The following is a 22,081-nucleotide window of genomic DNA, read 5'->3' as shown; positions in this document are numbered from 1 at the left end:
TGACATGCCTAAATGCTTGCCCCACTTTTCTGTGTTCCTTTGTTGATTTGACAGCAGGGCATTTTGATTATTTCACTGAAACTGTTGACATAAAAAAAGTTTTAAATTACTTTTGAATGTAGCACAATAAACCTTTTTTCACAGCAGACATTTTGACATGTCAAAGCAGGAAAAGCGCAGGTGCAATTAATGACGTTAAAGACGGGTTCACAATTTTTCAAGTCTGTCTTAAAATAACAATCAGGTACCCAAATGAACACTGACACGCTTTTCTTGCCGTAATCATTCCTCCTGTTCATAGTGACCATGAGAAGATTCCTTCATAATGCACTTACAATGTAAGTGATGTCAATCTACAAGCCTCCTTCTGAGCAAAAATGTATTTAAAAGCTAATATGTCTGAAGCTAATATGAAGCTTCAGCTGTCCAAATCAGTCACATCAAGTAGATTTGTAGATTTGATTTATTGATTGGGACAGTGTGCAGTTTTAAACATTAAAGATGCACTGCACCGGAGTTGGCTCGAAGCTAACTCTAGCTAGATATCTTTCGACATTACAGTCTTTTTAGGGCCAAAGTTCATCTTTTTGTTACTACTGAAACGTGAGGGTTCGATAGGTGGTAATTTGACACTCTTCATAAGCCCACTTACATTGGGCCCTCCCCCAAGAAAATTTGATGTTATTTGACTAAAAACTATGCATTTTCACACATGTATCATTATAATATCTATTTAAAAAACACACCGTGTGCCATAAAAAATAATATTCATAAAACAATGGTAAAACAGGCTTGTAGTAAATGGATTTAAACTGTGATTTTCTCATCCTCCCATAGTCAGGCTGTAGCCGCTAGACAGCTGTAGGGACGGCTATGGTTAAAATTTTATCTTTATTATTTTCAGCATTTAAAGATAACGTAACCAACAGCTTTCATCATGTTTATGTCAACAGGTGTTAGCCCCTTGGGGGTGTTACGGCCCCCTGTTGAGAAATGCTATCCTGGGGGGAATATCTCAAAACAAAAACAAAACTATCTGAGTTAGAAAATATGTTCATTTTTTCTTCATGAGACAATTGAATTTGTACAGTTGTCATGGAGATGATTTGTAATAATATAACAATAATAACATTTATTTATATAGCACTTATCAAAACCAGAGATTACAGTCTCTGTTATCTGAACTTTCTTGTCAAACTGGCATTTCCAAGGTCAAGAATAAAGCTGCAAGCTCAATATGTTTTGTAATTTGATTAAAATGACCATTTGACTTGCTTTAGGGTATGTTAAGTTGAGTCTAAAAGGCAGACTACATCCTAATCTTTCTGATCTATAATGGTGACGCAGCTGGTGGTAAGAGCATTATAGTACAATAGGTTAGATTAGTTCAGAAATAGGAACAGAAAACGCCTATCACGAACTACTCCTTTTTTAGACTCCTTGTTGAGTAGACAAGAGGTGCGACATCCAACATATCAGTCCCATCAAGCAGCAGGTAGGTTAATATTTTGCTTTTAAATGTTATTGTACTATTATAAAAAGTGTTCCAGTGTAACATGTCATTAAGTGTATCTTCTTTAAGTATCTGTACACAAAAAGACCTTTATCATTATTTCATTACTTTTTTTGTTTTCAGACAAACAGAACCTAAAGTTACATACTTCTCCTATATTTCTTTTCTAGCTTCAGCAATGAATGAGTCTAACTTCACATATGACTATGACTATGGTGATGAAGTCTGTGAAAAAGGTGAAGTGGTCAGATTTGGAACAATTACCACCCCTGTTTTCTACTTTGTGGTGATCACACTAAGCCTCACTGGAAACATCCTCGTCCTTGTAATCCTGGCTTTGTACGAAAACCTCAAGTCTCTCACCAACATTTTCATCCTCAATCTTGCTGTCTCTGACCTCGTTTTCACCACCGGTCTCCCCTTCTGGGCCATTTACGACATCTGGGGTTGGTTTTTCTCAGAGATTATCTGCAAAATTGTGACTTTTGTCTTCTTCACCGGCTTCTACAGCAGCATTCTCTTCCTGACCATCATGACGGTCTACAGGTATGTGGCTGTGGTCCACCCTCTCTCTGGCCTAAGGACACAGAAACTCAGCACTGGGATTTATTTGTCATTCATCCTGTGGATAATCAGCATCGGAGCAGCCATGCCTTCCTTGCTCTACATCACCCTCTTCTCAGTCCCCCACAAGGAAAATCACACCATGGGCTGTGACTATGGCAGTCCCCTGCTCAAACGCATTAGCATCTTCCAACAAAACGGTTTCTTCTTACTTGCTTTTGTTGTGATGGCTTTCTGCTACATTAAAATATTGGGGAGAATCGCAAGAACAAGATCACACACAAAGAACAGAGCGGTCAAGTTAGTCTTCTGTATTGTGGCTGTGTTCTTCCTGGGCTGGGTGCCGTACAACGTAGTGATCTTTCTGAGGATGTTGGCCGACCATTTGGTTGCACCATTTGATTGTGAAATAAGTATCCAGCTCGACTATGCATTCCATGTGTGCCGGCTCATTGCTTTCTCCCACTGCTGCCTCAATCCTGTCTTTTATGCATTTGTTGGTGTGAAGTTTAGGAGTCATTTGAAGTCAATGCTGCACCGAATGTTCAGTCGTCAAAGTCCAGTTGATCAACAACCAGTTAGAACGCAAGCCCTCGTCTCACAAGGATCAATGTACTAGTTGCTAGTTAAAAAAAATACTAAATCCATTGAGCATTTGGTAAAATCACTTTAATTTCTGCAAAAATATATATAGGAACTGGTTCATATTTTGCAGCTTGTAAGCAAGCCGCACTCAACATTCAAATCAGGCTTTGCGCTGTTTATTTTTACATGCATGTGTGTCTTTTGTAAACATTTTGTAATAGGATGTGGTTTGTATAGGATGTGACTGTTATATAGATTTAATTACCGCAGGCCACACACAGGGAGATACATAACACAATTGTTGAGCAAAGCCATTACAACAGGTATAAAGGCAATGTCAGTAACATTTGAACATGGACCAAACATTTTATGCAATAACTCATATGCTGTGAAAATGTCATACAATACAATGAGAATGCTGAAAACAGATGAAAAGTTCCATGAGGGAAGGCTGTGCTTGTTGAAATACTGTTTCTGCTTTATCACAATGTATTTAATATCTTTGCCTACACTGCCATTTTACCAAAATAAACAATATAAAAATAACTACAGGATCTAAGTCTAAATAAACAAATTACCAGTTATATCAAATTACTGTCAATGATGGAAGGAACAACAGAGTTCAGACAAATGCTAGCACTAAATCACAGCAGAAGTTATCTCACGGCACTTTTCATATAGAACTAGTCTATGTGGTTTGTCCACATTGCCGTATCTAGCTGTCCAAGATGGCGGAACTGTTCAACCAATTATATTTAGGGATACGACAGTGACTGGTCATGGATGTATTTGTGTCCATGGATGTATAAAGAGAACCTTCTTGAGCCTTTTAATGGTACCACCCAGTAAAAAAAGAACTGGGAAAAGGGAAAAAGTTTTGAGATTTCCTAGTTATGTTTTTTATTTTTTAATTATGATGTCAATAGTAAAAGTGCATCTCAATCATGTTAAATGTCTATTGACAGCAAATGTGCATTTCCAACAATCTTTGTATATTTGTATATATTAAAGATACATAAAGACACTTTTTATTATGCATTTTTTTCTATGGACAAGATCAATGTGTAAAACACACTAAACAAAATATTTTACATGCAAAATAAACATACATTTAAATATTAGTAAATAAAACAACTAAATGTCATGAAAACAACAAAAGGTCAATTAATATGTGGTGTAGAGCTAAGTCAGACTTGCTCATCTGTGTGTTGTGATGCAGCAGCACAACTGTTTTTTGTTTTTTGTTTTTTTAGGCAGTGGACCCTTGTCAGGTCTGGGTTGCAGAAAGCATTGCTGGTTTTACCTCACTGACCACTGTGTTTTCATTGAAACCATTTCAAAATGGCCAAAAACAATCATACTGATATGATTCTGTCAACAATTAATGGAATAACATAACTTTATTAAAGCAAAATAAAGAGTGATGATGCTTTCACAGGTGTTTTTTTTACATTACAGCAGCAGCTAGTTAATAAAAAATGTTTTAAAATACTGTTAAAATCATGAGATTTATATTCATACATATCAATACCAAAATGTATGTTTGGCCATTAGAATAGGCAGCTTAACTAGGAGCACATACATGTTTTATATTACCTTACTTTAAAAGGCAAATAGCAAATTTTCCAATGTCTGTAAGTATTTATTTTGAATTTAAAATATTTTGATTTGAGGTATTCATTCATTCATTATTGTTTATTATTATTATTATTATTTGTCTTTCACTCTGAATGACATTAATATTCATAATTTTGCTGAGTCAGATTTTCCTGGCACAATTAATATATAAATTCAGGTGTTTTTTTGGTGTTTTTCTGCATTGATCCAACATAGTGCAGCAACACCTCATACGCTGTAGATGTGGGGTCTCCACTTTACTGTGCTATCTGAACAACTTTATTAAAAGTAAAACCCAGCAGCCACTCAAATAACAGTGAACCTGCTTCTTGTAACAGGCCTCTGGACATGGAGGAATATACACCTAGTAAAAAAAGGAAGCTGTATCCTATTGGGAAAGAAATGAACTGTGAGAATTTTGTCTTAAAGATACTGTAAGACATCAATTTTTCCTCACTTTCATAGAGATTCCAAGATTATTGTGTAGCATCTTAACTTGGGTGCCACATACAAGCAATTTATTTTAAGGTAAGAAAGAAGAGTTTTTACTATCATTATATATTTTATTGTATGTGCCAAGGAGGTCTTAAAACAGCAGAAATCCAGGTTTGAATATGAATGAAACACTGAGAGAGCTCTTATTGTAAAGATCTAGTTTTACTTAAATTATACCTAATTTCCAAAAGATACACACATTTTATATGTTGAGTGAGAGTCCTTGTGTTGGCTCTGTAATTCAGCACATTGTATTTGCAATAAAACAATGGCTATAACGTTAAAGTGCTGACTTTCATCCGTATTGGGTGAACAGTGTGGGAATTGTAGCCTTGTCATTGTCAAAAAATTGGGGGACCGTGTATAATGATGTTAACACGCTGAAACACCCTTAAGGCTGTAACACTTTGAATTCATTCACTCTGTCTTTAAAGCCAATGTGCTAAAGTACAGAGCCATGACTATCAAAAAATGTATCTCTATCCACATATAGTAAACAGATACTTTTGGTAACAGTGCATCAGTTGATTATCAGTGTGACAGAGTTTCAGATCAAAGTCATCAATCTTCAGTGACGAAGTTGAGTGTTGATGTGTTATTCAGTGTTGATGAAGAATGCTGAAAAAGACAGATCTGGTTTATGGTATTTACAGATGGTATTACACATTATTGTTTCCAGATGTGGATGTGGATTCTGCTTGCCCTTAACATCATCACAAAGGCTAATGGGTATTCAAGTAGTAAACAGTTCAAACAGTCAGATTGTGACTCAATGGCGCCACGTCATGCCAGAAATGGACAAAATTTTGCTCCTCAGACCACTGAATGTCCCTTTAAGGTTGACTATACACATGGCAAAGAGGAAGAGCCTATTACAGGTATACAAACTGTTGGTTCCTTTTTTCTGAAAGCCTATTATAGGTATACAAACTGTTGGTTCCTTTTTTCTGAAAGCTAGTTTGTCACTATAGATCTTTGTTGCAGTGGTCCTTTACTAAGTGAGTGATTGTGATTATCTCTGTCTCTATTTTTCTGTCCTTCCATTTCTGCTCTGATGAATCTTCAAACCATTTTCCAGTTTTCCTCAGCAGCAAAACAAACATAAAGTTCAGGGGATTTATGCTGCAGGCTCGAAATAAAGACGAGGTAGACAAAGGCCAACCTGTTGGAAAATTTATTGTGCTTGACTATAAGATTCAGCTCCTCACGTGCATTGATTTAAAAGTAAGTAGCCATCCCATTTGATCATTGTTAGAGGAAGTAAATGCATTGAATTGATAAATTCAATATTTATGTTTTACATGTCCATTTTAGTCAACAAATTTTAATGAACTACAAGTGGACACCTTATCAAGCTGTCTTAATGGATGTGATGTCTCGTTATGTTTTGTAACTCTGCTCAGGACTAAGCTGTTAGTCAAAAAAACAATGCTGGCAAGACTTTTCTCAAAGTTAACTGGACTGCGGAGGGAGAAGTAGGAGACATCAATTTCAGGTTGTATTTTCAAGTATCCATACACTTTGATTAATTTCAGCAATGTTCCCTGACCTTTATAAGACTTTGTGTGTTGATAACACGATTACAGTTGCCAATAGTCAAGAATACAACTGACCTGCTTCAGTTTTATTTGATATTAAATGTGGAGCCGTTGTATTAATGTCTGTGCCTGTCTGATATGTTTCAGGGCAACATTTGTTGCATTTTATGGGGACCAGTGGACATGGATGTCAGTTTACCTCAGTTTACTCAGTTTACTACAAGTACTACAAAACCAAGCACTACAACAAGTACTACAACAAGTACTACAAAGCCAAATACTACAAGTACTACAAAGCCAAGTATTACAAGTACTACAACAAATATTACAAAGCCAAGTACTACAGCAAGTACTACAAAACCAAGTACTACAACAAGTACTACAGCAAGTACCATAAAGCCAAGTACTACAAGTGCTACAAAACCAAGTACTACAACAAATATTACAAAGCCAAATACTACAACAAGTACTACAAAACCAAGTACTACAACAAGTACTACAGCAAGTACCATAAAGCCAAGTACTACAAAACCAAGTACTACAACAAGTATTACAAAGCCAAGTACTACAGCAAGTACTACAAAGCCAAATACTACAAGTACTACAAAGCCAAGTACTACAAATACTACAAAACTAAGTACTGCAACAAGTATTACAAAGCCAAGTACTACAGCAAGTACTACAAATCCAAGTACTCCAACAAGTACCATAAAGCCAAGTACTACAAGTACTACAAAGCCAAGTACTACAGCAAGTACTACAAAGCCAAGTACTACAAGTACTACAAAACCAAGTCCTCCAGATAATCCAGACAAATTGCAATTGAAAAAAGCAATTGATTTGAAGTGTACACCCACACCCATATGCATGGTAAGGGGGGAAACAAAAGTGAAATTGATTGAGTTTTTTTGACATTATGCGGAAATCTCTACATAAATACATGAACATCAGCTATTTTATTCACACAACTGCTCCTTGTTTCTCTTAGATCCATCTTCTGCATGTAGCTGTAGCTACTTCTCTGACTGCCTTCCACAGTATTTTGACAATGGTAAGGTATTTATATTCATGCTGATGGATGCCATGACACAATAGTCCTACTAAAGCTGTAGCATGGTGAGACACTGTCCCCTCAGGCAAAGCCCCATATATCCATATTCAGCCCCTCTTCTCAGTGTCAAAATAAGGTAAGGCATGAGTTTGTAAGGCTATTGTTGTCATAGTGGCATATCTCAACAACTATTGGATGGATTGCCTTGTAATTTTGTACACACAATTATGTCCCCCTTAGGATAGATCATCCTGACTTTGGTGATCCCCTTGACCTTTCCTCTAGTGCTACCACGAGGTTGCTATTTGTGGTTTTTAGTGACATGTACCCATAATTACTGCTAATGACGGTCAACATATCAGTTTGTCCAATACTTTGGTTTATGACCAAATCCTGCAAAACTAATTTAATTCCTACCAGCCTTAGCTGTATTTTGTGTTATGTGTTAATTATCAAATGTCACCACACTAACATGCTAAACTAAGATGCTGAACATATAGTAAACATTAGTCAAGTCAAGTCTAGTTATTTATAGAGCACATTTAAAAACAGCTGGAGTTGACCAAAGTGGTGTAGAAATTACAATGAAAGGCACAACAGTAGGGATAAAATGACATCAGTAGTAAAAGGCACTAATAAAAGACAACAATGAAAGGCAATGATAAAATACAAGGCAATATCAAAATATATGCACAAATGTAAAACGTAAAAGTAAAAATGAAAAGCAATTTGGAAATAAATAAATCAAATATTATAAAAGCAGTCAAGAATGGACTGAAAAGAGTCAGAATCCCTCAGATGAAATGGAAAGCATATTTGAGTATCATCAGCATGACAGTGAAAAGAGACATTGTGCTTTCGGAAGAGAGAGCCTAAAGGCAGCATATACAAGGCAAATAAAATGAGCCCTGAAATGGAACCTTGAGGTACTCCAACGGTGGGGCAGAAGAATACCTACTAAACATTAGCATGCTGGCATTGTCATTGCGAGCATGTTAGCATGTTGATGTTAGCATTTTGTTCGAAGCATCACTGTGCCCCTACTGCTTCAAAAAAATCATATGTGGCTATAGATGTCTTGATTATTAATTATGTCCAGGGACAAGCAGCACAAATAAGCATAGACTATAAATGCTATGTGACATTTCTTGGTTCACTGAATATCCTACATGTTTATGTAACTGTACCTTTATAAACAAATGAATATTTCTTATTGAGGTTTATGAAAATAATTGTTATTTCTTTTGCAGGTGTTAGAAATGTATTGCTCTTTGCTTTGCACGGTTGTTGAAATATTGGCCTTGGTCTTGTTTTCTGTGGGGGCTTCCTTTAAAGTGAGTAATAAGTGCTGTTCAGCACTTCTCTATATTCACTTCTCCACATCTACTGTGTGTGTGTCTAGATTTCTAACTACTCCTAACTACTCTAAGGGGTATTTTACTGTGAGTGTATATGTCTGTATGTGTGTCTCTTCTTGCGTGTGTTTAGGTCATTCTCGTTGCTCTTGTGTGTGTGGTGATAATGATTGATCTCATAGAGCTGGCCTGTCTGCCAATCAGACCCAGTCATGAACTGTGAGTTTAACGGCTCTTCTGCTACCTGAATAAAGGAAAGACTTGCTACATTTCTTATAGCTGAAATACTAAATCTATAAACATAGATGGTATAAAAAGGATACATATCGAGCACTCTCTCTCTCTCTCTCTCTCGAGACATACATTTGCCCTTGCGTTTCAGGATAAAGTTGAGTCATTCAAATGAAACTACAGCACATAAACAGATCATAGATCAGTCTGTGTTGGTTCACTGACCTCATGACTGTTTGCTTGTTTGTACTTAAGCCTGGTATATCTCATGAAAATACTCATACTGTAGTTCAGTGTGTAAGGATGAATAAAAGCGATCCATATGAAATCAGAGACATAATTTACTTAATTCTGAAAACATAAAAAGTTTTACTATAAGTTCAAATGTATGTTATTCTTTTATTTTAAACTACTTTTACATGAGTGCAAAATTAGACTAAAATGAGTTGCTGCTGACATTTTTCTTTTCAAATGTCTTCATTTCTAAACTTCCCATGATGAAGTTTACCCACTTTTAATTCTGGACTACAACAACTACAATATCACGTACATGGACAAAACATAATATATATTGTATAATAGATATTGTTTAGCTTTGATGTTTTGTGCTCCAAAAGATACATTTGCATGTACAAGTCAAACTCATGCACAACAAAAACAGAAAGGGGTTGAAAACAAGGATGAATTGTTAATGTGTATAACACAGTTGTATATCATGTTGACAAGTACTTATATAACTTCACACCTCATTAGGCCATTGAATACATATTTGAACTCAGTTGCTTCTGAATTGAAATTCCTCATTCAGTTAAATTTGTGTCTACAGCACAAGAATATCTCATCTGTATGTCTTTTGAAGTAAACAACCTTTGACTGGGTGCAGGTTCAAGTAGATGACTAGCCCAAATACTAAAACTCTGCCAAGTTGTCACGCCTATTAACAGATTATTGACCTGGCTGTGTTGTGAAGTTGCAGCACCCTTGAACTTATGAACTCTACTGCTTTGTCATTTTAATCCATAAATCACATCTGTATCTCTGAATCAGAACTACCTCATAACCACTAAGCCAGGTTGTAACTTCTTTGTTTCTAAGCTGTATACTGTACGCTGAGGGTGTGGTAGCACTTTCAACTTCTCTATCACTTTAACACATACCAACAAAGACAAGTAATATTCTTGATTATACAACAGTAAAAGTGCCCTCCAACTGTGTGCTATAAAATCAAATGTTCCTAATGGAGGACACAGAGAGGAAACACAACCGTGGGTTAGACGATTAACTCATCTACGTATCAAAATAATCTTTATTGAAAATACCCATATATTCATAACAGCAAGAACAAACTTCATCTCAGAATGATAACATAAGAGGAATGAGCAATATCACAAAAGAGAAAACTTTATAATCAAAATATAAATCAGCACAAAAAAGAAAAACCTTGTTTGAGTTCTGATGTTGTCAAGATACAGTATCAAATGATTGATTCATGTTTTGGTACATTTCAAATATGGTCTAATCTTGCATGTAAGGCACATTTTGTGACTTGCTGACTAGTAGTCAAAGTATTTTTACACTTTTTTGTATTTTTACAAATTCAAATCACTTAGTAAGAAACTGAATAGAACCGTAAGTCGACAACACTTTTAAGTAGATTTCAGTGGTTTCTTGACAACAGGTGCAAACAACAAACTTTTTTATATCCAATGTATATATACAGATATCCAAAAATATTCCACTCTAGCAAGAAGAGACAACATATCACAAATATACACATTCAGAACAAAGAATAATAAAATATATTTTTTTAATAAAAGCAAGTACTTTTGATAAGATGGTTAATTAAAGATCAAACATTTCTAGTGCAAAACCAATCAAACTGTATTTGTAAGAGAAATAAATGAAGTGACACACATATTCATGGGGACATTTAAACAGAAATATAAAATATACCTTCAGTCATACGGAGGATTTGATACAGAACAAGAAATCTAGATTTTCACCCAAAACAAAGAACTCAAAAAAAAAAATTAAATATGTTTTTTGTTAGCTCCAAAGAAGGGCTTGGTATAATCCATGCTCCATCAAAAACTCCTCTTAAGTGAAAAATGTTCATTAAAAAGCTGTTGAACAAAGTGCTGTTGATTTTTGAGTAGGAGAAAAGAAATCAAACTATATTTTGTATACACTGTATGCTAATCTGCAAATATATTGCATGCTAAATCTGCATGAACATATGCATTTATTACCCTATTTTGGAGGGGGAATGATGGTGCAACAACTTGGTTACATCCTAATGCAAAGCCAGTACATGTAAAAATATTTATATGTAAAACCTGAGTGCTGTACATCTTTTAAGGAGAGAACAATTCTTCAGTTTAGCTACAGATATAGATTCAGCTAATCTCATTTTGCTGATGTGAAACCATGAGTTTAAGATAACTCAATGCAAAAAATAGTGCAGTTGGGCTGCAGCTTGAGTCTCATCTCTGACAAAGAGAGATTCATACAACCTTCAAACATTTGAACTCAAATCTATATGTGAAATATCACAACACACACGTTATATTTCCATGTTATGTCATGTACTTCTATGTCAAAGCTTCTGCACAGTGCCAAAAAGGATCAGGCTGGTCCAGAATTGTATCCTGACTTCTTTGGGGATGCCAGCTTGGTTCATGAGCATCCTTTCTGCTCTATTTCCCTCTCAGACACCACAGGCAAGATAAGATGTGAGATGCGGCTCCACAGTCCACCAAACTTGTCAATGTCCATGTCATTGAAGGCAATTTGGTCGCTAGAGCCCACCAGCCTATCTTTGACATAGTCTTGCACCATCTCCTCTACATATTTCAAACTCTTATCACCTCGTACCTCATCCTCAGGCAGTAGCACAGTAAACAACAGGAACACCTGCTTGTATGCGGCGTTCTCATGGTCACAGTAGCGGTAAAAAATGAGGGTGGAGCCTGGTGGCAGCTCTTCCAGGCGATGAATAATGGCAGCGGGTTTGTCTCCTTCAAAGGCTGCCTGTAGCTGTTGGTCGATGTACAGCTTCACCTCATCGCTGTCCTGGCTGGCTTTGCTGGCTCCATCAATGTGGAGGACGGAGGCGTTGAGGGCAGAAGAGAAGGCGGAGGCCAGGCCCTGAGCCAGGCAGTGCAGTGTCTTCTCAGCCTTGTGACCAGCAGTCAGGATCAGACTGACTGGCTCTGTGGGCTGGGCTGTTTTGAGGTGCTTCTCCAGGTGGATCCTGCTCCTCTTCCAAAGCTCAGGCTGCTGACTGAGGAACTGAGTCTCCAGATGAGACAGCCGGTCTGCAAATGTTTCTAGCCTCACAGGCCTCAATGGACTCCCTGCATCATCTCCAGTCCTTTGGAGCACAGTGATGATCTTGGGCATGATGTGCAGGCCAGCACAGACGAACAGCACCAGGAGAACCAAACAGCAAAAATACCACATGAATCCTGAAAGGACACGGGACCATATTCAAATGTGATATAATGCAGTACAAGTATCTTTGGGTGTAAAGATCATGCAATTAAAATGACTATAGCTTACCCCAAAAGGAACGAGAGCTTTCTTTGATAACAGCAGTTTTCTTTCTCCCTTCTAAGAGAGAAAACATCATGAAACCAATGACAAAATTGTCAGCTAAATTAAACATCACTACGGACTGTAATATTCTGTGTAAGTTGCAATACCTGTTTTTTTGTGCTGAGCATTTTTTTTTGGTGCTGGAATGTTATTCATACGTTGTCGCGTTGTGCAGTGTTTCTCCGAGGCTGGGATGCTTGTGATGTAGTGGTTAAATATGGGTATATCTATAAATGAGGCAGAAATTATTAATGTAAACATCTGATAATCATCCATCTGTCCAAACTGCTGTACGGGAAGCAACATGAAAAAATTGGTTATTTTTAGTCTTGAAATAACAATTTCATATACACACACACCAAGAGGTGCAGACTACTGGGAATGATGAATTATAAAAAAGAAATACAAAATAAATGTGGCTTAGTTTATGTGAATTTTATGAAATAAGTTGAATTTAAATCATACTGATAATGAGTACTATGGTAACAACTACACCATAAAGACAGGGATTTCCAAATTAGGTCAAACATAATTCTTGTAAAATAAACAAATCTTATAAGTATCGTACATGTTTCAGATGTTTTTAGAGGTGTAAATCCATTGAACAGGTGCATTGAACAGTGCAAAATTAAGCTAAATAAAAATGTCTAAAATACCAGAGGGCTCAGTTTTGGCTTCCATCTTCTTCTTGTACTCCATGCTGGTGATCTTCAGGATCGGCTCATTATGCGTGTTCTCGGATGATCTAACATGTGCGGCAGACTTGGAGAGTGTTGTAGGCCCTTTTGCTGACGGTTCGACTGAAAACAAACAAGTCCTATTAAGATAACTGAATCATCCTCCATTAATGTAATCATTCCAATGCAGAATGAAGCTATAGCGCTATCCTACCTCTCTTGGTTTTCTTCAAGTCTGTATCTTCTTTTTCAGCACGACTGGGTAGGCAGCGCTCACCGAGCAGTACACGGGGGGATAAATTCACATCTCCAAGGGCGCCTGTTTTATTCAAAGGGAAAACCTTTTAAACAGCCTGTGTTTAGATTTTATGCTGATGTGAAGTTACCACACAAGAAAATAAAAGCTAAAAAACGTCACACATAAAACAACCAGATTACCCCTGCGAATAAGATGCCATGTTTACGATTTGATTGCACCTGCATGAATTTACGGATGCATTAAAACACACACACACAAATGAAAGTAAAAACGACTGAGCTCATGTCATTGATCTGCCACATATAATCAATAGGTGGTGAGGCCTTTACTGGGATCTGAATGCAAAACTTTTTTAAAATAAAAGTTTCAGTGGTCAATACTAAAGAGATGAGATGAAACAAAAAGTGGACACACTGGACAGCTACAGAAATATTGCAGGAATTTTATAACACCTGCTTTGATGAACACACGGCCCACTTTGCTGGAATAACATTGAATAGAAACACTTTGTCTACAGCGTTGAATAATGTGTGCATTAATCTGTTGATTCAATATCAATTACAGCCTCCCAAATGTGGAATTTGCTGCTTGTCAGTGTTTTCTATCATTGTGGATGATGATTGGATTTGGACTGTTGGTTCTATAAAACAAGCAACTTGAAGATATCACTTCCAACATTTTCTCAAAGGATTTTTTTTAAATTGACAGATTAATCAATAATACAAAATCATCATTAGTTGCAGCACTAACCTTGGTATATTGTTGGTCGATGAAAGATGTGAGAAGAGTCCTGTTCAACATCCATTTCCAGTTGGTCATTTTTCTCCAGATAATCAACTGATTGCTGGACATCCATCTCATCACCATCATCATCATCACCACTGCCGCCCACTCCTCCTCTTCCAGTCTCCTTCCGGCTCTTCTTGCTGGGGGACTCTGTAAGGGGGGAAATATGCCACAGTTGTTTACACCACCTTGAAGAGAGCTGACTGAGGGTAAGTTGTTGTTGCAACCAGGCAAATACTGTCAACTGAAGCATCTCACCTTCATCGTCTGAGCCACTCTCCATATTTTTGGAACCATTAACAGCTGCTTGGTTTGATGGCCTCCTTTTAGTCCTCTTTAGAGGACCTCTTGGCGTCGGTTCAACACTCAATACTGAAGATGGAACAGAAATGGCGTTATTATTATTGAAAAGTGTCCTCAATTACTTAGGACTAAATTGTAAACTACGGGATTGCTAAAACCTGGCCGCTAATGTTAGTTAGAGCAAAAAATTCATAGGATTTTGTTGTGAAACTTTGAGAGAGCCAAAGTCTTCTAACAGTTAGCTTAGAAGGCTAACGTTAGCTGATTGTCACAATAACCTGCTCACCTTTTACTAGCGACTGTCTTGTTGATCGTCTCAAAGGGCGGGAGTCCTGCTTTTCAGACACCTTGGAATCCATTTATGATTACAGCTCGACCAAGCGACACCAAAACATCAATTAAACAATACGACGAAACATCGTGGTCACAAACAACAGACAAGGAAACGGACTTCCTCATAAAACTGTTCGGGGAAATATTATGCGACAGGACACCGGAAATAGTTTCTACCAAACGTGCATCTCCATGGAAACACGATCAGTGATGAACGTTCCGTCCAAAGTGCAGTTAGCTGGCTGTCGGCGCGACTCTGGGTGTTATAGAATTTTCCGACTCGTCCGCAGAATCTCCCCTTCGCGTGCACGCGCACACACTTCTCGCGACAAGCTAATCGCGATTTCTGCTTCGGTTTAAACATGTTCACTGGAAACAGTGTTACTATCTTCGGTTTACTGCAGGATAAATTAATAATGGAGTAATAGTAAGTCAGGAGGGAGGTGGTTTTAAGAGGGATTTCGTTTCACTTCATGTTGTTTAATGAGCCTTCATCCTTCAGTTGTTTTCTTGTACGACTCCCGGAAAATAACAAGAGGAAGCTGACTTTGTTGGTCATCCTCCACGGCGATATGATCCAGGATAGGTTTGCTAAGAATTGGTAATTACAAGTAGCCACTAATACATAACGTTAGGTGGTTTAGGTTAAACGACGGCAGTTCTTCTACATTAAAGCCAGGTAACGTTATATCTTTGCTAACTGTTAGCTGGTTTAGCAGCTGTCAGGTGGCTAGCTTGACGTTAGCTAACCTGTCAGTCAAATTTTGCTTTTGATTTTTGGTTTTCTTGTAAGTGTGTGAAGTTAACGTTACTGCTGCTTGTATGTTTTATTACAAATACAATGTATGTTGCTGTTGAAATGCTCTTGGGTTAGTTAAAATCTATTAACTATTAGCTATTTAATTTAAATAAAAAAGACAGATTTCTGAGACATTTCTGTCAGAGTTCTTGACTTTTGATTAAAAAACAAAACAAAACAAAAAATAACAACAACTTGTATGTTAGTTAACCCGTCAGCACGTTAACGTCAGCTAGCTGACAGTTTTTAAGAAACCAGTTATGATGCAAACCAACTTCATTCCTAGTGAGTTTGTCATGCTAGCAGCGCTACTAAGTTAGCTAACTATCTCCCACAGCAAATTCAGGAACAAGTTATGTAACTTTTAAGAAAAAGTCAAAACAGATAATTGAACGTTTCCAACTTTGAATATTATGTTTTTTGTCATATGCCGGCATTTAATTTATGCACTGGGAACGCACAAACTAAAAACAACAAACTTTTTATGCCGAAACAAAGCCGCATTGTGAATAAAATCATGGTGCACTTGAGAAGAATTGTGGGACGTGTTAGAGTTTTAATATGCTGACATTTACACACGCAAAACCTGCTGACGTGTAAATTAGCAGTTTTACAACTTTGGACTCTGAACATGTGAAGAACATCTGTTCAAAACGAAGCAATGTGCTAGTGGCTGAACTTTGAATTGACATGATACATGATTGTTTACCTTTTCATTAGGTGACCTCAAGGAAGATACACAGTCCACAAATATGGATCATGACTTAGCATGTGATGAGCGCAAACAGGAAGACAGTGATATTGCCTTGAATGTAAATCAGCAACACTGTGAAGGTAAAATATTCTAGCAATATGAATAGTTATCAATTCAATGTGTCTTCACCACATGTATTTTGCATCTACTGTACTTAATATGGTCTCTTTCTCTCCTAATAGATGGACTCAACCAACAAACCTCATCACCTGCATCCTTGTACAGAGACAATGGAGAAAACATGGAGCAGGGTGAGGTTCAAATTAAGTATTTAGTATAATATCAGTGTTTTCATTTCCATCAGGTATAAGGTAGTGTTAAGTAGAGCAGGCAAGAAATATAAAGTGAAGGTGAATTTCCTCAGCCAGTCGCTGTTCAGTGTGATTGTCGTTGCTCTTGCGCTCACATAAGAGAATGTTTTACCTTGATATTTGTATGTATTGTGTTCATGTAGAGGTAATTACCACACAGGGTGTCTTGTCTCTGCATTGTATCCAAAGTTGTGTTACATTTTGTCTTTGATCCTACAGTTGTTTGTCAGTGTTGATTTTGTAATGTGTCACCACATTTACCCTCTTAAACACTTTCTCCTACAGACAGCGATGCAGCTGAGGAGAGGATGGTGCCTTCCAGAGGAGGACTTCCGGCTGATGATGGGAGTTGCGGTGATAACAATGATACGACACCAATAAATAAGGAGTCAAAAGATAAAGTTGGTGAGTGTTCCTGTTCCTGTGCATGTTACGACAAGTGACTCAGACATTATCAAGGCAACTCTCATTTCTCTGATCTTTTTAAATCCAACCTAATTTGTAAGTTTAGAGACACAGATGCTTGACCTGTTATGGAAGTTAAACTACTCTTATTTTAACAGGATACGACGACACTGGAGAGGGGAAAGTACGAGAATCAACCACTTCTTCAACCGAGGGTGACAAATACAATGATCCAGTGGATGGAACCAAAGCCAGCCTTAATGTAGAACCCACAGATGTCAAGGACACAAACACTGAAGCTCCAGAGGGTGAGTCAAGACTTTTCATAAAATTCAATGACTGCACAATTTCCTTTTCCTCAAGCTTTCTGTTTTGGGGCTCCTATGCGGTGCAGAGATAGTTCAACCCCTGATGCTGAGCCTCCAGTCAATCCATCGAACATCGTTTTTTTTGTTTGTTTGTGTTAACCATTGACTGTATATAAAGATGGATGATGCGTCTCCACATCCTGCCGCTATGCAAAAGTGAAGCCAAAATATTTCCTTTCTGGGAGCTGCCATCTTACTTTTGTGACGTCATTTGGAGCCAGAGTCTGTGCAGCAGAGTTGGGCAGCGGCAGATGGCCTGTGGGACATGCCCCTTCAGCTGTCCCGCCAGCTGTCAGAGCTGTCAATCATGACGTCACACCCCTTTTTTATATTGTCAAATAAATAATTAAAAACAAACTTATTAGAAAAACGAGCATTTGGACAAACATCAGTGTGGAAAGAACTACTTAAATGACAAAAACCATCTTTGGTGAAAATTTATTTGACGTGTACTTTGATTTTTTAGTTTGGCTCATGTCTCATCCGCGAACATGGAGTGAGGTGGGATGATGTCCATATTTATCATGGATGTATATAAAAAACTGGATACAGCGTTGGAGGCAGGGCCCTGTTCATTCATATAAAAGTTGCTCAGTGGCGCATGAAGCCAAAAGTTCAACTTCTTCCACATCTGTGTGGCCCATAGAGCAAGCGCAGTAGTGACTTTCGCCGGCCGAGACGGCTACGTCAGGTTTAGCCTTCTGGCTAGCGTTAATGTGGATAAAACAATTCAATTGTTCGACTCTTCTAGGCTTTTGAAATGTGATCGGACCAAATGGATCAAATTCTGATAGTGAGACAAGTCATTTCGTGGGGGTTGTGACGCTCAAAAAAACATATCCGCCGATGGAAAAAGTCTTTTTTTTTCAAACAGATAATTGAACGATTCCAACTTATATAATATTATAATATTATATTTTGTTTTTCGCAGGCATTTAATTTATAACTTGGGAACGCCTAAATTAAAAAATACAAACTTTTTTGCTGGAACAAAATCACAGTGTGAATAAAACATGGTGCACTGGAGAAGAGCTGTGGGACGTGTTTGAAATTTATTATGCTGACATTGACACACACACACACAAAATGTTCTGTTTCAAATAATTGTTTGTCAACCAATAAGAAGTTTTAAAGAGTAATGAAACTATGCAGACTGTCCCAGCTGACATGTAAATTAGCAGTTTTAAAACTTTGGACTCTGACCACGTGGAAAAACATCTGTCCAAAACAAAGCAATGTGATAGTGGCTGAACTTAAAAAACAAACAAATGTTATGTATGTTGTTTTTATGCAGCTTTGGAATCATTCAGTGAACCAAGTGCCCCCAAAGACATGGCAGAGCAAAACACAGCTACCAACCCCAAGAACACAGCAGGTACAGAAACACCAGTGGCAAAGACTAGATATAAGTTACGCTGGACTGTATATTTACAAAACATTTACAGCAGTGGATTGAATTGGCTTGATACGTCATTTTTTTACTTTTTTTTAATCAGGTGACAAGAAGGGAGACACAAATATGGATCATGACTCAGCATGTAATGAGTACAAACAGGAAGACAGTGATATTGCCCTGAATGCAAAGCAGCAACACTCTGAAGGTAAAATATTCTAGCAATATGAATAGTTATCCATTCGGTGTGTCTTATGACCAATACTACAGCCAGCCACCAGGGGGCGATCGAGATGTTTTGGCTTCACTTTTGGGGAACTGTCATGATGTCCATATTTATATACAGTAGATGGTGTTAACATGTTGGTTTTTTTCCTCCCATTGTTCAGATGATGGAAGAGGCCCAGAAAAGGATACGGCTTCTAAGGCAGAAAAGGACATTCAGGAGCATGCAACTTTCCCACAGACACCTTTGGCACATGAAATCTCAAAAGAGGAAGAGTTAGCTGAAGAGAGACAAAAAGATATTGAAACCATTGGCCCCACCACTGAGGAGAAAACCAAACATTCAGTTCCAGAGGTTACTGGTACTTGTGGAGGTAATCCTGCTACTTTTCACTTATATTTTAACTTGTCTTGAAGGTTTTCAGGATTATGAGGATCAGAAGTCAAGGGAATGACTGAAGTAAAACTATGAAATCAACCAGTCACTGTTCAGTGTGATGGTTGTTGCTCTTGCTCTCACGTAATAGAATGTTTCACCTTGATATTTGTGTGTAGTGTGTTCATGTAGAGGTAATTACCACACAGGGTGTCTTGTCTCTGTTCTCTACCCAAAGTTGTGTTACATTTTGTCAGTGTTGATTTTGTAATGTGTCACCCTCATTTACCCTCTTAAACACTTTCTCCTACAGACAGCGATCCAGCTGAGAAGAGGACAGCGCCTCCCAGTGGAGGAGGACCTTCTCTTGCAGGTGAGGACAACAAGCTGAATGTGGAGAAGAGCAGAAAAGAACAGATAGGATCACTAACTGGAGAACTGGAGTTTTCCAGTGAGTGTTCCTATCTGCATGTTTTTATCAAGGCAACTCTCATTTCTCTGATCTTTTTAAATCCAACCTAATTTAAAAAAAGAAATAAAGTAAAATGTTAATGAAACCATTGGCCCTACCACTCAGGAAAAAACCCAACATTCATTTCCAGAGGTTACTGACATTCGTGGAGGTAATCTTGTTACTTTTCCCTTATATTTTCACTTCTCTTGAAGCTTTTCAGGGTTATGGATATCCCAAGTCAAGGAAATGACTGAACTAAATCTGTGAAATCACAGCCAAAACCTTACTGTCTTACTCATCTGTTGTAAAGAAAATGTATTCTCTTACCATGTGTGTTGTTAATTACTTGATACACAATTATGAATAAATTATGAATTACTCTATTAAGTACTGGTTAAGATAACACATGTGCCTTCTCTCTATAGGAATTGGAATAATAGTAGCAGTTTCTATAGTGGTACTTGCCGTGGTGCTGCCTCTCCTCCAACCTGAGTCTCCGCAGAAAACGCTGCAGCAAATAGAAATCTTTCACCAGGAGATGGAAAAAGTAAAGTCTAAGTTTCCTAACCAGCGGCCTGAACTGTGGAAGAGGAGCAGGATCCACCTGGAGAGGCACCTCAACACAACCCAGCCCACAGAGCCGGTCAGTCTGATCCTGACTGCACTTCCCGGAGCCGAGAGGACACTGCACTGCCTGGCTCGGGGACTGGCCTTCACCTTCTCTTCTGCCCTCAACGCCTCCGTCCTCCACATCGACGGAGCCAGCAAAGCCAGCCAGGACAGCGATGAGGTGAAGCTGTACATTGACCAACAGCTACGGGCAGCCTTTGAAGGAGACAAACCCGTGGCCGTGATTCACCGCTTCGAGGAGCTGCCCCCAGGCTCCACCCTCATTTTCTATCGCTACTGTGATCACGAGAATGCGGCCTACAAGAAGACTTTTCTGATCTTCACAGTGCTGCTGGAGGAGGAAAATGAGGATCTCACCAAGATCCGCTTGAGCAGTGTGGAGGAGATGGTGGACGACCACCTTCAGAAGAAGTTCATCTCTCATGGCCATCCTGTGGCTTTCGACAGGATGGACCTTGACAAGTACGGTGGACTGTGGAGCCGTATTTCTCACCTCATCCTGCCTGTTGCAGCAGATAAAAATATAGAACATGGAAGGTGCCAGTGGACATAAATCACCATTCTTGTATGAACTTCTAGTCAAAGCACTAAACTACTGCCTATGTTCATTCTGAGGGTAGTTAAAGTGGTTTTATACTGTATGGTAATCATGAAGATCACTACAGATGAAGGCATCAAGTAGAAATAAGCACGCAAGATCAATATTACGCTATGGGATATTTGTAAAAAGGTCTGTTGGCATTCATTATGAAAAAATGTTTTTCAAAAAGGCTTTGGCACTTTATTCTTTTACTCCTTTGATCAAATGTAGTTACTTACAAATTTCAAAAGTGATTGAACTGCAGGTTTGTGAACAATTTTGATGGTAACTGCTGGAATTTGTATGGTATAAATGTAATGTTTTAATGTTAAGGTTATTTAATGTAAAAATTGATTGTTCTTCTCGGGTCTCAAAGAGTTAAAAGGTAAAACTCTAAATTACTATTAATAATATCATATCACAGGGTTTATTGTTTTTAGTGACAAAGGTCAACTTTTCTTAGATTCTCTTCCTCTTCTCAAAGCTACAGGGCACCTTAACCAAACTTTCCATGTTCTGTTTTCTATATACATACACATATGTCACACTACGGGAAGAAGTTTTACGGAAGAAAACAAGTGCATAAATGATATGTGCCTTAAACTGCAAATAAACATGTAAATTAAAATGCGTTTTTAACTTTTCATTGGAGTGCACAGCTTTGCCGCCAGATGGCAGAAAAACCACAGCTGACACTGCAACAAATTAATATGCAGCAGGCTTTTGCTTTGGATTTGACTTCTAAATATGCTTTAGATCCGTAAATTACAAATTGAATCCCAAAGAACGTACAAATGTTGACTGAAACCTTCAGCCTATTTTTTTTAAATTTGCTGACTGATAATAATTGTGCCGCACACCATGTGTGACAAAGGGTTTGAA

The 22,081-nt window shown here is 37.9% G+C and overlaps 3 protein-coding genes across 5 annotated transcripts; 2 read left to right on the top strand and 1 right to left on the bottom strand.

Moving 5' to 3' along the window:
* The first annotated feature begins 4 nt into the window (after window positions 1-4).
* Window positions 5-3,686, top strand: xcr1a.1 (chemokine (C motif) receptor 1a, duplicate 1). Its single transcript, XM_067597156.1, has 2 exons — window positions 5-1,495; window positions 1,684-3,686. The coding sequence occupies exon 2, from the start codon at window positions 1,692-1,694 to the stop codon at window positions 2,694-2,696; it is 1,005 nt and encodes a 334-aa protein (XP_067453257.1). The 5' UTR covers window positions 5-1,495; window positions 1,684-1,691; the 3' UTR covers window positions 2,697-3,686.
* Window positions 3,687-10,227: 6,541 nt separating this feature from the next.
* Window positions 10,228-15,065, bottom strand: LOC137187887 (torsin-1A-interacting protein 2-like). Its single transcript, XM_067597143.1, has 8 exons — window positions 14,858-15,065; window positions 14,527-14,640; window positions 14,233-14,418; window positions 13,438-13,542; window positions 13,203-13,346; window positions 12,654-12,773; window positions 12,511-12,561; window positions 10,228-12,416 (listed from the first exon to the last, which is right to left on the bottom strand). The coding sequence occupies exons 1-8, from the start codon at window positions 14,928-14,930 to the stop codon at window positions 11,626-11,628; spliced, it is 1,584 nt and encodes a 527-aa protein (XP_067453244.1). The 5' UTR covers window positions 14,931-15,065; the 3' UTR covers window positions 10,228-11,625.
* A 183-nt stretch (window positions 15,066-15,248) lies between these two features.
* LOC137187886 (torsin-1A-interacting protein 2-like) lies at window positions 15,249-21,827 on the top strand. Of its 3 annotated transcripts, none has more exons than XM_067597141.1 (10): window positions 15,251-15,505; window positions 16,424-16,537; window positions 16,640-16,708; window positions 17,054-17,173; window positions 17,332-17,481; window positions 18,836-18,916; window positions 19,038-19,142; window positions 19,324-19,533; window positions 19,849-19,908; window positions 20,415-21,827. In XM_067597141.1, the coding sequence occupies exons 2-10, from the start codon at window positions 16,456-16,458 to the stop codon at window positions 21,170-21,172; spliced, it is 1,635 nt and encodes a 544-aa protein (XP_067453242.1). In that variant the 5' UTR covers window positions 15,251-15,505; window positions 16,424-16,455; the 3' UTR covers window positions 21,173-21,827. The 3 variants fall into 3 exon arrangements, with proteins under 3 accessions (XP_067453243.1, XP_067453242.1, XP_067453240.1); XM_067597139.1 differs by having other exon boundaries at window positions 15,251-15,583; XM_067597142.1 differs by lacking the exons at window positions 18,836-18,916; window positions 19,038-19,142 and having other exon boundaries at window positions 15,249-15,583.
* The last annotated feature ends 254 nt before the right edge of the window (window positions 21,828-22,081 follow it).

This window comes from Thunnus thynnus, chromosome 8 (genome assembly GCF_963924715.1).
Source record: "Thunnus thynnus chromosome 8, fThuThy2.1, whole genome shotgun sequence".
Taxonomy (NCBI): domain Eukaryota; kingdom Metazoa; phylum Chordata; class Actinopteri; order Scombriformes; family Scombridae; genus Thunnus; species Thunnus thynnus.
Note: the sequence above shows the minus strand (reverse complement) of the source record. Positions and strands in the feature narration are given on the sequence as shown.

Bases quoted from the DNA above. Each gene is read 5' to 3' on its own strand.
- LOC137187887 (XM_067597143.1), bottom strand. From the start codon at position 14,930: ATGGATTCCAAGGTGTCTGAAAAGCAGGACTCCCGCCCTTTGAGACGA. The intron at 13,543-14,232 runs GTTAGTGCTGCA...TGAATAAAACAG, and splicing joins TCGACCAACAATATACCAAG to GCGCCCTTGGAGATGTGAAT. The intron at 12,774-13,202 runs GTATTTTAGACA...CCTCATTTATAG, and splicing joins AGCCAAAACTGAGCCCTCTG to ATATACCCATATTTAACCAC.
- xcr1a.1 (XM_067597156.1), top strand. From the start codon at position 1,692: ATGAATGAGTCTAACTTCACATATGACTATGACTATGGTGATGAAGTC.
- LOC137187886 (XM_067597141.1), top strand. From the start codon at position 16,456: ATGGATCATGACTTAGCATGTGATGAGCGCAAACAGGAAGACAGTGAT. The intron at 17,482-18,835 runs GTGAGTCAAGAC...GTTTTTATGCAG, and splicing joins AAACACTGAAGCTCCAGAGG to CTTTGGAATCATTCAGTGAA. The intron at 18,917-19,037 runs GTACAGAAACAC...TTTTTTAATCAG, and splicing joins CAACCCCAAGAACACAGCAG to GTGACAAGAAGGGAGACACA.